General features: G+C 38.3%; 1 protein-coding gene across 2 annotated transcripts in view; it reads right to left on the bottom strand.

Moving 5' to 3' along the window:
* Positions 1 to 1,021: 1,021 nt before the first annotated feature.
* TBC1D4 (TBC1 domain family member 4) overlaps positions 1,022 to 15,186 on the bottom strand; it is a 111,257-nt gene continuing 97,092 nt past the window's right edge. The window contains exons 14-20 of one of the 2 annotated variants that reach the window (XM_074859503.1): positions 14,676 to 14,834; positions 13,691 to 13,849; positions 12,993 to 13,237; positions 9,945 to 10,104; positions 7,546 to 7,715; positions 4,813 to 4,989; positions 1,022 to 3,260 (exon numbers count right to left, since the gene is read on the bottom strand). In XM_074859503.1, coding sequence (XP_074715604.1) covers positions 3,042 to 3,260; positions 4,813 to 4,989; positions 7,546 to 7,715; positions 9,945 to 10,104; positions 12,993 to 13,237; positions 13,691 to 13,849; positions 14,676 to 14,834 — 1,289 coding nt within the window. In that variant the 3' untranslated portion in view covers positions 1,022 to 3,041. Of the gene's footprint in view, positions 3,261 to 4,812; positions 4,990 to 7,545; positions 7,716 to 9,944; positions 10,105 to 12,992; positions 13,238 to 13,690; positions 13,850 to 14,675; positions 14,835 to 15,186 lie in introns of those variants that run through there. The other variant, XM_074859504.1, reaches the window with a different exon arrangement.

Below are 15,186 nucleotides of genomic sequence, written 5' to 3'. Positions count from 1 at the left end.
CTACATTAGACCTTCTTACCAGACTGGCCTATTTCAACTGTATTCCTGGCAAGTAGTACTCTTCAATTATAGACTAGTATGCTAGCTAAAAGGACGGATGTCTCCCCAGACTTTTAAAAAAGCCCTCTGCCAGCAGAAGCCAGTCTAAGTTAGCTGTTCCTGAAAATAGCAGATACTTTTTCCTCCTGAGTTAGTTCTCTGTAAGTTGACTGCAAAAACTGAGAGCACTGTTGTGCTTAGCTCAGACAAAACAAATGGCTTTATTCTGAAAACTTTTTTTTCCAAACACAAAAACAAGGTATAGGAATAAAAGAGCAATTTGTCCAAATCCAGGAACTGTCCCTTCTCCCAAGCAAGTATCTTTGCAGCTCTGTCTCTGGCCCACTGCACCTTAGACTCCCCTCTTCACAGTTGCACACCTGCAACCAGAACAGAACAGCGGTAAAGCTACCTACATGACAGAGAGAGACAAAACAGATGGACACACACACACCATTCACAGACTTCTAGATCATCTTGCTGGTCATGCATCTGAAGATGGTCTGGAGGATATCTGCTTGAGTGAAGACTTCAAGCTAGACACCCTAGAGGTACCCAGTTACAAGGCACACGTGTTCGGAACACAAACACTATCACAAATGTCCTAATGTCATGAAGCACTTACCTCATTGTGGTTTTACTTCTGTAGTTTATTCCTACTGTTAATACGGTGTCCTCCTCCCAAGCTAGATGCACAGTGTTGAGTTCATCAAATTACTATTCTCAACATGCATATGTACTAAATGAACTGCTACAGAAGAAAAATACCTTTTAATAATTCCATCTTCAGTTAAGAACAACGCAAAACTATCTTCCTGGATAAGAATTTCTATCCTTATATCTGTCCTTCTACAGTCCTGTACTGTTTTTGCCCACAACTAGAAACTAAAACCAGATCTTTTTCATCTTTCACATAAACAGTATTATTGAGAATGAGATTGGTACTTGAAGTGTAGAAAAATAAAACTAGCCATAGGCCATGGGAAATGCAGCAATGACATTTATTGGAATTTCTCCAGGCATTACATGAAAAATCTGGTAAGTGAATCAGAGGATAAAGCACATTCAGTGCATCTTAAAAAAAACCCGACACATCTGAATAACCTTGACTCTTTGTAATACACGCTACTGCAGTTCCTGGGATTGGTTTTGTATGTATACATCAGCTAAAACTTACGCTGAACAAAACTGCAAAGAACTGCCTTTTCACCTAGTACAATACAATATTCTTGAAATATCTAGATTCCACGTAATTTTATACACGGTGTTAAGACCTTTCACCCCAACTGTAAAAAGAAAGACTGATAAGTAAATCAATATCTTTAATCAAATAAAACACCATGGAAGTAAAAAAACAACAAAAAAACAACCCAGGAGACCCCAAGCCCCTAAGTTCCACAGCAGTGTGCAACAAATCAGCATTGTTGTTCCTCACTTTTATGTTAACATAAAGCATAATACTTAGAAAGCAGTGACATTCAGTCCTTGCTTTCTAAAGTGGACAACCTTATGCATAAAGACACCGCTGGATTTGGCACTTTGCTTAATTGTTTTTCTTACTAAAATAATGTTTCCTGAAATACAGTATAAATGGTAAGAGATAACATGAGCCACTGTAACACTCAATTAACCGTTCAGACATGCACTCCAAAATACGTGTCTATTACACATTTGTCTAAGCCTTCTCAAAAATTCCACTCAAAAACATTTTCAAAACTATATGCATCTTTTCATACCTTTATAAACATATTTTCTCCCTTGAAATGATCAGAGCTTACCTCACCTTCTGCCCAGAACACACAAATTCATGATTTCTGATTTAAAAAGAAGACCACAAAGCAGTATTAAAACAGGAATAACCTGGAAAGCATTATTAAAACTGCACCTGTACTTCGGAATCCCCTCTGAAATGTATATCCACTGTGTATGTGAAAACTGAAATGTACACAATATTTGAAACTTGCTTGGTCCTTTCTTGTGCATTTATGCTCAACTTCCTGCAACCTGCCTCAATTTTCTCTTCATATAAAATTTAAGAACAGCTTTCTGGCTCCCATTACGGTAAGACAAGGCTTCTTCCAGTATTTCTTTGGTTAAAAGAGCACCCCTTACATGCCTAATTCTTATAACAGCAAGTCTCCTGCACAAAATTAACATCAGAATAAATACCATCCCACAGCCTTGCTTCCTTCCTCCTGTCATCATGACCAACCCCAGGACAGGTGGAAACAAACAGGCCGGGAAGAAAGTAGCAGTCACTGTTAGCTCTTGTCTTTACAAGTTCTGCGAGTGTGTAGAGATATCTATTTCTCAGCTCTGGGTTACAGAGGCGGAGCTATGACGTGATGCTTTTTGTTTCCATTTCCAACATGCATGTGGAATTACATTGCTGACCAGTACAGCCCAGGCAGCGGATGGCACTAGAGCTCTTTCTGTACAAACCAAGTCATGATGCTTATTCTGCTTATTGGTCTGTGCACACAATGTCAGTAGAATTAAAAAAGAGGCACGCATGAGTTCACAGATTTTCCACAGATGTGAAACATGCTGCTCTTTGGAGGGAAAATTACATTCTTTTTTTTTTTTTCAAGTATTATTCAACATACATATATATATATATATATATAAAGACACGCTATCCTCATTTCACTACAAGACAAGCACATCCAGAGTGAATTTGTAGATCACCATTATCTTGGCTTTGACTACTGAACTTTCTCTTTTCCTTTAGGTCAACTCTAAATATACATCTACTCATCATAATTACATGTGAGAATCCTTTATTTCCCCCTTGTGGTTTATTTACACAATCATAAAAAAAATTAATAGCCTGAATTTGCATACTGACATTTGAAGGCCCATCTGTAGCTATGAGTGTCCCAGCACTAGTTTTGGATAATACCGTTGCCTATTGCTAAGTCCTTTGAAAGCAGCATACTCATTTTTCTTTCCCTTTTTTTGAAGAAATGCTGCCTACAAAACCTTGGTTTATGGCTTACTCCTTATTTTATTTTATTATTTGGATTGTAGTTTACTTCCTTCAGGAGCAGTTCACAGTCAGACAATGCTTCTGCTGGCAAATACTTCATTATCTGTTCAAGAGTCTTTTGATATGTTATCTTCTCTTGTTCCAGGGACTGTATTACAGTCTTCATTTTGTTCTCTCGAGTCAAAATAGTCTCCAGGCTGGATTCCAGACTCTGAATTTTAGCGTGAGCAACCTGTAAGCAGTAACATTACTTTATAATAAATTGAGACTTTCTGAATAACTTCTTTTATATTATGATATGCTATACGTTAAGGGAAGAACTTAATTACACCGATGTTCCTAAAAACCATCTGTGTAGGCAAATGATACAAGGTACATCTACTGTGTTTCACACACAGAATCTCCTTATAGTGACCAGATCAATCTGAAGGATTTCTGAAAGCTTTACAGAGGGATGAAGACATGCAAGTTGCAGCAAGCACAGGACAGTTCAGGGTAACAAGGAACTGGAGCTGCAGGGAGAAAAAGGAAATCAGCAGCTGGAGTAGCACTGGAAGAGACAACTTGTCTGACAGTGATGGAGCTATGTAATAAAGTAAATTAGCAGGATGGAGAGGTTAGGGGGAAAGAGAACCTTAACACTAAGCCTAGAAGCAGACAGTCTTCCCTCTTCTACAATAAAAGACCTACAACTTCCTCTGGGAAAAAAAAACAACCATTGACTAGTAATCAGAAACCCTGGACTGCAGCAGTAGCAAATGTCTTGCTGTGGGAAGTGGGGGAATTCTGACCGTTTCTAGGAAAGGGCCCAAGCAGAGGAATGAAGAAGCTATACAAACAAAAAGATGAACAGGTGAAGCAACTGACAAAGATGCATTACAATACGGCACTCTGGAAAAACAGAAGAGCTACAATAGAGCCTTTCAAATCAGTCACTCATCATTATTCTACACCCTTGATGTATTTTTCAGAACAGAGGTAAAAGACTAGGTAGCAGTAAATAAATAAATAAATAAATAAATAAATAAATAAAGCAAGAAATAGTCAAAACAGCAAGTGATCCCTGTTTTCAATATCAAAAGAACACAGCACAGCACCATTAGCCCATAAACACTAAAGTAATAAGGACTTGATCTTTCTTTTTTTTTCCTGCTTCTATTTTCAGGTATCAGAATCTGAAGGTGCGCTCTCAGCTCTTCCCAATACTTGTTCAAAGTAACAAATATAACAAGAAATGGCCTGGTGATGCAAAAAGAAGAGCTTGGCTTTCAGGAAAATGCAAGACAATACATATTGAAACCTGAAACAAGTCTTGGCCAGGCTATGGGAGAAAGGGTGAATAGTGAGGGAGGAAGAGCAGACTTTTAAAGCATGATTTTATTGGGCAAAGTCTGGTGGGCACTCAGCTGTATTCAAGTTTGCTAGGAGAGTCCACCTTTCAAAAGTAGGACTATGAGCTTCAGCAGAAGGAAACAGAATGATACTGCCTACAAAGGTCTGGAGAAAGCAAGCGTAGTGCACTATGGATTATTTCTTAAAACTTTCCAATAGGGAAGCAAAGATACAAAGGGATAGAGAATTTACTTCTCAGCAAGATACACATATTTTGCCAACAGACTTTATGGGACATAAGGGTAGATATAGTTTGAGAAAAAGAAATCTGCATCAAGAAGGAAAAGTCCAAGGAATGACAAAGGAGCTAGAAATACGTCTAACAGAAGTAAATCAATTGGCTGAATTATAGAAATGACCTCTCCATGAGTTTCTAGTCTTAAGTCATTTACCTGTAGCTTTTCCAACAAATCCATGTTTTGTCTCTTCAGATGACTGTTTGCCCTCTCCAGCTTCTCCAGGGGTTCACCTTCATCACAAGGATTCACATTTTCCTGCAGTTCATCCTGAAGAACGTGGTACTCTACTTCATAGGCATGGAGCTGTTTGGAAATATCCATCTCAAACACCTGCCATGAGAGAAAAAACAATTTTCAACTACAATTGAGAGCACTTATTCCACATGAATGTTTGGCTAAGAGGCAACTCTGTTTTAATAACTTTATTTTTTTTTCTGTCCCTCTCAAAAAATTATTTTAAGGGGAAGTAAGAACATTTTAGCCTCTAGAGTTCTTATTGTAGCCATAATAAATCACAGACTTCAGAACAGATTGGGTCATTGCTTCTACAATTATCAAATACCACCTCTTACTATGAGATGTATCAGCAGAAAAGTCTTATTTAATCCAAGAATTTTATAATATGACCAAGCCTTATCATCTCTTCCTCAGAAATATTAAGAAGTTCATGAAGAAATTTTTAAATTCAAGTCACCTTGTGATGGAAGCAGAATCACACAATGATGAAGAATAATCCAGGAGTTGTCAGATCTCCACCCTCAAAACTGGATCTCTTGACTCCAAGTGCCCATTTATAGACTTTTATAAAAACACTCTTCATGGTTACAGTTTCCCTGTGCTCTGTCTCTGCATGAAGATAGACTATTTTCTTACTGGGATGCTTTGGTAACAAAGCATTGTGAAGACTATGGAACTGAACATCTAACAGGGACCATATGACACTTATCTGTTTATACATCTAGTCACAGTCTCTCAGCTTCTGAAAGTTACCAAATAGTTCAGACTAGGAAGGGAAGGATGTCTACAATGACATTAATTCTGTTCCTTGTTCTAGAGAACACTAACATTACACCAACAGAAGACACACACAGATCCCCCAACAAAACAAGTTCTGCATTACGTTCACTGTTCTTCAGGTAATTCAAATAAGGTAAAACTTTAAATTACATATGGCGTTCAAGCTGGGCAAGTGCCATTCTCCTCTATGTAGCTACCCAGTCAATTCCTCATCTGTATATATATATAGATGTATTATATATATAGTCTGCATAATGTCTACATTTTTCTTTCATTATCTGCTATACTACGACAGTCCTGGGAATTACAATGCTGAGACAGCCAAACGACTCCACCTGCAGCCAGCCTAGGTAGAAGCAATACAATATAGGCAGTCTACACATGAATGCAGATCCAGAAGGCTGCTCAGCATGAGACCACACCATAGGCAAGCAGACAACCTTCCCCTCAGAGCTGAACTGACCTGTGTATAACCACATCCACCTCCACTCAGGCAACATAACCCATTCTTCACTCAATCAGACTTGACTTTGCACAAAGTCACTTCTACCATGCTCACTACACCACGATTGCTCTACAATCCAGGCAGACCACAGGACAAAGATTTAATTTCTAATAGTATCAAAAATACTGAACTACCATCTCGACCATTGCCAGAATCAGTGAGTTGTGAAGACAGACACTAACATGCCTGACACAGGTTTAGCATGGCAATCACAACCAATGCAATGAGGAAATTAAGATTTACATGTTGTCTAAAAATGAATTCTTAACTGAAAGCACTTGAAACATTCAAGCGTTAGCCAAGCCATAGGAATGCATCAGTATTAACCGCACTCCTGCATATGGAGATGGTTTTCTAGATCTCTTCTATTACCTCCTGAAGGGGGAAAACTGTTCACAGGTTCACAGTTAAGGTATTAGACTGAGGCTCATTTTCAATTTGCAGCTTCAATGAAGAGGAAGACAATGTAGAGACATGAAAATTCCAGCCACTGACAGATTTCACAAGAAGGTTTTACTATATCAGCATTAGTAATCCTTTGTTTCTCTTCTATTCTCGCCTTTTGCCATGAAGTTACAATGATATTGATGAAATAACACTACTCCAGTCCTCCCTTTCCTTACCCAAATAAGGCAGGCAGGGATCAGTCCTGAAGGGCTTTTACCTCTGGCACCAAGCACCTGTCAAATGTGATCCCTCCAAGGACAGGATTGAGGTGAGAAGGGGAAGTTGCGTGAGGATACTCTAAAAGTGATCCCCAGGAGGATAGAAGCTGCCCCCAGAACAGAACAACAAAAGTTTGCTTGACCTTGATTTTAATACAGATCATTAAAATGGGGCCTCACCAGCCTCCTAAACTTGTAGGATTTTAAGATGAAGTGTCAGAAAAGTTCCTACTGGGGTACGTGGCCCTGTGCAGCCAGAATTTAAAGGATCAGGAGGGGAAGTTGCTGTGATGTTGCCCTCATCCCATCATGGCAAGTTGTGCTTCCTGTCACAAACTGTTGGACTGTTCACCCACAAGCAGGGAGCAACAGTTGGGTTTAGGTTTTGAAAACTGGCTACTTTTACCCTTCTGATGGTGATGTGAAAATTATAAGCAAAGTCATGTTTTCCCAATAGCTGGGGCACAAAAGAACCTTTGTACTAAACCTTGAGGTAGCAAATAAAAGTCTTGCTAAAATTGCAGTTCAAAACCCATTGAAATTTGCTGATATCCTATTTCTATACAAGTTACTGGGATGATGACTCTTGCATTTCAAACCAAAAGGAACATACTGAGAAGACTTTCACATATACCTTAGGCATGATTCATTTAAAGTAAAGTAAATGAGGGGAAAACATAAAGAGAAAAACGACCTTACCTGAGTAATAATTTTTTCCATTTGAGGCTGAGTCATATCTGGAATAGTGGTTTTAAGAAAATCAACAATGTTCTCAAAACTCTCACATCCCATTACAGATGTTTCTTGACTGCTAAGCAGGCTCAGTGCTACTTTAAAAATTACTTCTGTTCCTTGAAGAAAAATAATGTCTAAAAAAGAAAATCATTAAAATATCCTGAAAATGAGAGCTAAAGTCATTGGATAAATATATATATTAGCTATTTTTCTTTGTAATCAATCATACTGCTGATTTACTCAGTTCAGAAGTGCAATCTTATTTCAACATGATGTTAAAGCGTTTTCTTTCATCTTACAGATGTGAGAGAGCATTAAAGAAAATAGCGCATGCTTGTTATGTCTGTAACTGTTATCTGCAATAAGAATGTCGATTACTGTCTACTGTTAACTGCTAACTGTTTTTAAGAGCATCTATGACTGAAAAGCAATTGAAAAGCGGATCATGATGTTCTACTGCTTTCACAGGCAAAAGCTAGTCCTTAAAAACCAATCATGTAGATTCTATAACTAATCATATTATTTTCAAAACCCATAGTAGTGATCACATTGGCTATAATTTAAGCCCCAAACCCTTACTTTGAGGTATAATTACGTGGATGTGAGGGGAAAGTCCAGGCTTTGTAGAAGTCAGTAGACACATACTGCACAGAAACTGGAAACTTGATCACAGTAACTAGAAACTTGGTCTCGGTAGCAGCAGTGGACTTGCAGTTACTGAGATGAACGCAGCACATGAGCTGTTCAAACAAGCCTCCTGTGCTGTTGGCTCTGTCACACCACCAAGAGCAAGGCCATACAGCTGAACAAACTCAGCTTCTGATCCTGATACTGAGAGGGCATCCCTGGCCCTATTCCATTATCACACAGTAGCACCAGGACACTGGTGAGGCAGCCATCTCACTCATACACAGTTCCTAAAAGTCTCTCTTCTCAAGTCTTTGCTGCACATTCAAGCAGCATAAATATAAGTATATAATTTGTGATGGGTACACTTTAACCATCTGTTCCTGGTATGTGGCAATGGCCCATAAGACACTGAAGATGCAGGAATCCAAAGCATTAGGAAGTAAACCAACATAGTAACTTGAGTTTTAAAAAGGGAACATGCCTTACTCAGCTCATTTACAGAGAAATGAACACTGACCTTCCCACCCTTAAAAAAATTTGTTTTCAAAATTCAAAGCCTACTAAAGCAAAAAAAAGAACAGAACACTTGAGCCTTGAAAAACAAAACAAAAAGAAAACAAAACATGAAATGTTTGAGTGTCCCAGAATTCAATAATCCCACTGGGAAAAAGATGTACCAATCACGTGAATACCACTGAAAAACAGATACACCAATCATTTGTTCACCCAAAGAACAGTCAAAAAAGTCTGCCGTAAAAGGAAAAAAACTCTGTAATGGAGAAATCACTAGGTCAAAAAAAAAACTCAACCCAAAACCAACTAACCAAACCTTTCTTCCCCCCCAAACCACCACACCAAACAAATTGAAAACCTAACACACTCCAGTAATAAAACATGAGACAAAAGTCAGGTTGAATTTCTTAAAAAAAGACAAAAGGTGCCATATGAAATGAGAAAAATCAAATGAAAAAAAAATTCTGATTTAAGGGGAAGTACATGACATATGCTCCTAGCTACTTGGTGCATACCTGAGCACAGCAAGTTTTAAATTAATAAATACATTTATTAAAAATCCTGCATTACTAGAGATTTCATTAAGCTGGCAGTTCTTATTGACAATAAAAGAATACAAACCCAAGTACTTGACATGCTGATACTGTAAACACTACAAGGCACAATCAATATTTAAGCCGCTGTACTAGACATTATCTGAAGAGGAGCATATAATGAAAAAGCTATCTAAATGGAATAAAAGGCATACTAAGACTAAGAAACTGTTCAATATGAGAACCTGAAACAGCCTCTAAATTCAAGTTTACCCAAATTTTTATTAGAAAGCACTGTAGAATCAGTTATTCAGAAACACCATCTTGAAAACTAATGCATTATCTTTTTTCAGTTTGCAAGTTCAACAAGATGTCAAGTTTTCTATAGCCATAAACTGAACGCTTGATGCATAAAATACATTTGCAACTTCCTACTGTTCACACTTCAGAAGTCTCTTGGTTAATAACAGCAGACATACTTAATTACTCAAGTCTGATGCTTCAAAGAATGTATTTCAGTTTGCCTCTTTGAAAAGGAGCTGACATCCCACCATGAAGAGCATTGCTACTTGCCACCCACAATAGTCACCCCAGATGTCCCTAGTATGTAGAGAACTACTCCCTGAGAGTTTCAAAACACAATGGACAACAATTGTTCTATCATTGCAATAGAATAAACTTTCTTACCAAATACTCTGGCTACAAATCCTAATGGAAACTGAGATGCAAACAGTGTAAGAAACCACGGTGCAGCATAAAGACTGGGACTGATTTCATTTTCTTCAAGATGATTATACAGGTCTCTGTGATAATCATGAAGAAGCCTTGAGAGTTGATACATCTGAATCTACAGTGCATGAGGGGGTTGGGGGGGAAGGAAGTAAAGAAAGAAAAGTTCAGCTTTACTCAGTTTTCCAAAGCATTCAAATTTCACTTGAGGGAAATTAACTCCAGTACAGATGGCACTGTAAAATGAAGCTTCATTGTTGCCTAGGGCCTTGAAGTGATATCTACTCACATATAAGCAACCCGTGCCTAATGAATTAAAACCAACACAGTAGTCAATAACAAAGAACAGTTTGAACCTGATTGTTAATTATCATTTCAGATTCACAGGCCTAAGGTAAGAAGAGACTGTATTGATCTAACTTTATCAACAAACCAGAGCTGTCAGTCTTGCAGCAATGAAAATAGAAGTACCTCTTCCAAGATGTCAAAACTCTCCATTATAGAGTTGAACTATTTCTGGCTAAATTTACACATTTTGGCTTTCATCCTTTTAATCTTGGCCATATTTTTGCTGCATTTGAAACTCATATGCTACCATCATCACTTTAGACAGCTTTCTGTACCCACACAGTACATTAGATATGGTGGGTCAACAGAGATGTACCACATATGTATTTCCCAGCACACCTCCCACATGGCAGTGGTCCAGAGAAATTTAAGATACTGATGCAAAAAGTGTTGCTATACAACCTGTAAAAGGTTGCAAATCAAAGTGGTTAAAAGTTGCTATTCGTTGCTAAAAATATCACTCTGTGGCGAATTATTTCCTTACAATTTTGATAGTTTATATTCCACAGTAAATCGATCCCAGCCCAGAGTGATGCTTCTCTCAGAAAGCAGAAGATGAGAAGCAGACATGTATTGATTAGCTGTCAGGTCCAGTTTTGCTGTCAACAATGCCTTATACTTAAGGTGAATCCATTCCTCGATAAGAAAATGACTTTATTGGATCCAGCTACTTTCCTACTTTTAGTGGTCGTGATTCTTCCCTACCAAAAACTAACTGCACTTGAAATGATCAGTCAGCACCGTCCACATGCAGACAGATCACCTCTCATTCAGGCAAATTAACTAGATTTGTGCATGCATTTGAGTCCCTGCTTTAATTGCCAATGATACTAATTAAGCACAGTTTTGACAGTGTTGATACAAAACACATTTACATGTGAAATTAGAGTAGCATCACAGAGGGAGTAAACCAACTGGATGAGTTCATTATGAACTAAGGATCTAGATTACTACTTTTTCCAGACAGCAATTAAAAATATAAGTCAAATAAGTTTTCATTATCCTAAAGAAACACCCAACATTTTTCTTCTACAGGACAGAAGCTAATTCTGCATATAAGCTTACTTGTGTTTCAGTACTGTAAATGCAGAAGAATTTGCAAGTGCTCTAGTCCTGTTAAAAACCAAAACAAACGGTTAGGCTTTAGTGAGATCCTCTAAGTCATCTTCAATAGTCTAGTTTGTCTTGAACAGACAAAACTTGTACTTTTGTCTAGAACGGGATAACTGCTTAGCAGCAAACTGTGGGGAAAGAGAGGTCATTTCATTTAAAGGGCAAACAGTACTACAAGCAGTAAACCTTCTCAAACGTAAAAATTGTTTGTCCTAAGAGCTTCTGACAATGAAAGTTTCAGACTCATTTAAATGAAAAGGTGAAATCCTGGACATCTGAACACTCTCAGACAATCAGATGTTTTGAAAGTCTACAACTGCAGTATAAAAATACAAACACTAAGAGAGGATCTTCTAGGGGGAAAAAAAAAAAAATCACACAACCACATATTTATCACACTTTGACCCCCACTGATTCAAAACATATTTGGGGGGGGTGGGGGCAGGGAATGGGACAGGAAAGAGGTAGAACAATGCTCTTTACGGCTCTTCACCCTTAATTCATCACAACAAACTTGTTATAGCATACTTACATCCACAATAAAACACTCTATCATTTTTAGAATAAGCACATACAGTTTCTTTAACTACAGTCTATTCTACTGTTCTGGACAATTGCCAAATAAGCACCTAAAGTGACTGATCATGAAAAGTGGACTGAAATTCCCCCTTAAGTTTCTATTTAATTAGAAGTGTTTGCTATGCAGGGAGCATGAAAAAATATGAGATTTCTGTATCTGCCTCTTAGTTTTCTCCTTCTCCACTGTGAATTACAAGCTTTAACTCAGCAGTGGTATGTTCTTTTATAATATTAGAGGCTTTAATTAAAGTCAGTGGACAGCTGCATCTCAAGGTGAAAGACTTCTCAAACTTTAAACCCTGAAGTTTATACAGATCTGAAAGATTTTCTGTCTCCTTCCTAAGCAGCCTTGAGTATCTATAGCTAGCTGTTAGAAGACTAATATTGCAGAGTACGCATTGTTTCATAAACAAACTAAATGATTAAAAAATCATCTGCTTTCTCTCTGTGTTGAGGGTGTTGGGGTAGAAGAAGATGAGAGAAAAGAGGTGCAAATGATGAGGCAGGACAGAGCAGTCCCAAGTACATGGCTGCAGAGTAAGTACATTGGCTGGCCACTGGGTGTCACTATTGATTTGACTCGGAGTTACAAGAGAAAAATCTACATGAGTGCTCACAGACTGAAGAAAATCCAATTTATTTTTAAACTCCATCTATACAGATGCAAGCACATCTTTTTTTTGGCATAAGGAAGAGAGAGAAGTGAGGCAAAGAAAAGGAAGAGCAAAACAGCAGAGAAAGCGGAGTTTCCCAACAGGAGATGATGGGGACGTGTGACAGGAAAAGTCTGCAAGTTCTGAACTTCTCTGTTTACAAATTGAGAGGCAGAGAGAGGTTCGACAATAACATTTACATGCACCTCACAACCTCCAGAACAGCATAAAAAGCCTCATAAGGCCCTGTAAAACATCAGCAACCTCTGAGACTCACTTAAAATTCTGGTTTGCTTTAAAAGGACTGACTTACCTGTAGCGACATCATGTCTGGCCTGTACTGTTTACGGAAGCCAAGGTCATACATGAGGAATTTCAACATTTCAAAGGCCTGTTCTTCACTCATATGTAGAAGCAGCACTCCAGCTACAAAGCTTATACCTTGACAATAACCCACTTCTTTGTCCAGCAAAGAGTATGCTTTCAGGAGATTAAAGAGTGATAGCTGTCCTGCTCCCAGGTGAGCAGAAAAGTAAGGATGCGTAGGGAATGTCCGTCCTGACGTAGAGAGAGAAGAGTAGTTGATATTAAATTCTTTTCAAAGAAACCCAAATCTGACAACCAGCACTTCTCTCTTCCCATAGACCATTTCTCTTTGCTTTCATATGCAGGTTGACTTTAGTCAGATCAATCTGTATTTTGCCACTGATTTTAGACTGTATCCATTGAGCTCATTTAATATTCACATCTGCATAGAACCTGCAGAAGTGACTGACTGATTTCTCTTTTCAGACAGATGTAGAAGAGCATAAATACAAGTAGCATAACCTAAGAAATCATCTGCTTACAAGACACTAAGTGGCATACACAAAACATATCCTGATGATATGGAAAATGGTGCTGATACAGCAGCATCTATCTCCAGTAACAGTTTCCATTAAGACTGGGGTGTTTTCACTCAAAGACTCACAAAACAAGTCAGAAAAATCTCCCCTCTACAAACAGACATACCTAGATCTACAAGGATGGCGTGCTGTTGAGCAGTCAGTTGTTTCAGAAGTTCTTTGTAAGAGACGTCGGGAGGCTGCTGCTTGTTTGGCAGTCTGTGTCTGACTCGATGTTGAACAGCCAAAAACTGCCAAATTTCTCCCCGGCGACTTTTTGGTACACCTGCAGGTCAGTCAAAAAAACAAGACGCCTAAGCAGGGGCTTATTTTTAGTGCTGTAACACCAGAATTTGCTTTGTCATCATCTTGCCCTGTCATAATCTTGGTTGAACCACTCTGAAGGATCCTTTACAAACAGTCAGCTTCAGAAGTTGTCCACATTTCAGTGTATTCACTCAGTAACCACAGTTCAGTCCCACTAACTAAATATTAACTACAAACTTACGGTAATTACACTGAGCAGTATATTGGACAACTGAGGTACAGACCACTTGTTTTGTCGCTTCTGAGCTGTTAGCCTCCAGCAGGAAAAGATGCATGACCACATACAGAATGCAGTTCAGCCTGTTTAGAAAGGCTGAACTAAATTCACAGGGGTAAAAATACAGGGAAGTCCACCTCCTCCTGCCCCTTCCCAAAGGGCTGCTCTCATGTCAGTCCATAGGCTTGGAGAAAGATGTACAGATTATAAAATGCTCAGTTCAAACCTAAAAGCATTAATGCTGCATACCAAAGGAAGGACACAGAACCACTCATACTGAAAGACACCATTTCTCTCAAGTCAGCCAAGCACCTGTGAAAGCATAAACTAAATTAAAATACTACTTTAGGACTTTCACATACATCCCCCTTCAATATCTAACTCCATAAACCGACTTTTAAAAGTCAAAATAAATTGTCAACTCTGCTAATACTTTCCAGGCAAGTAATTATTATAACAAGACTACAAGTTAGAAAAAGTGTATTGCTGGCAGTTTTCCTTCAGTATTAAAAGGGAACAAAAAAAACCCCAAAACTTTTCATAGCTAAAAGCCATCCTACATAAATACCTTCTTTCAAAGTGGAATGAATATCTTCCATGTCACATCGGATTTTAGCTCTGCAGTTTAGTAACTTCTTATCCCAAACATTTACGACATCTTTCTGACATGTACCAACTTCATCATAGTCCAGTTTTACTTTCCTTGACTGGAGCTCATCCCTGCTTGCTAGAGCACAGGACACAAAGGAAGAGCACACGGAAAACCAGAAAGTTACAAGAAACATCAAATACACAAAACCCATTCAAGTTAGATATATCTATCTGATAATCTGACTAGGGATAAATACAGCTTCTACAATTCATCAGTTAATAGTCGAGATGGGGCCGGTCTTTTGTCATAAGATGCTGCAGGTAACAATTCAACTTCTGTTACTGGGCCATGAACATTTGTAATTCATAAAGTACATGAAAACATTTTTTAATGCTTGGGGCAAGAAGAAAAAACCCACTCAACAGCATCAGCTTCAACCCATCTGCTGCTTCTTTCAACTGCAAAAACACCTTTGGTAGTTTTTCTC

This window comes from Strix uralensis, chromosome 2, assembly GCF_047716275.1.
Source record: "Strix uralensis isolate ZFMK-TIS-50842 chromosome 2, bStrUra1, whole genome shotgun sequence".
Classification (NCBI taxonomy): domain Eukaryota; kingdom Metazoa; phylum Chordata; class Aves; order Strigiformes; family Strigidae; genus Strix; species Strix uralensis.
Note: the sequence above shows the minus strand (reverse complement) of the source record. Positions and strands in the feature narration are given on the sequence as shown.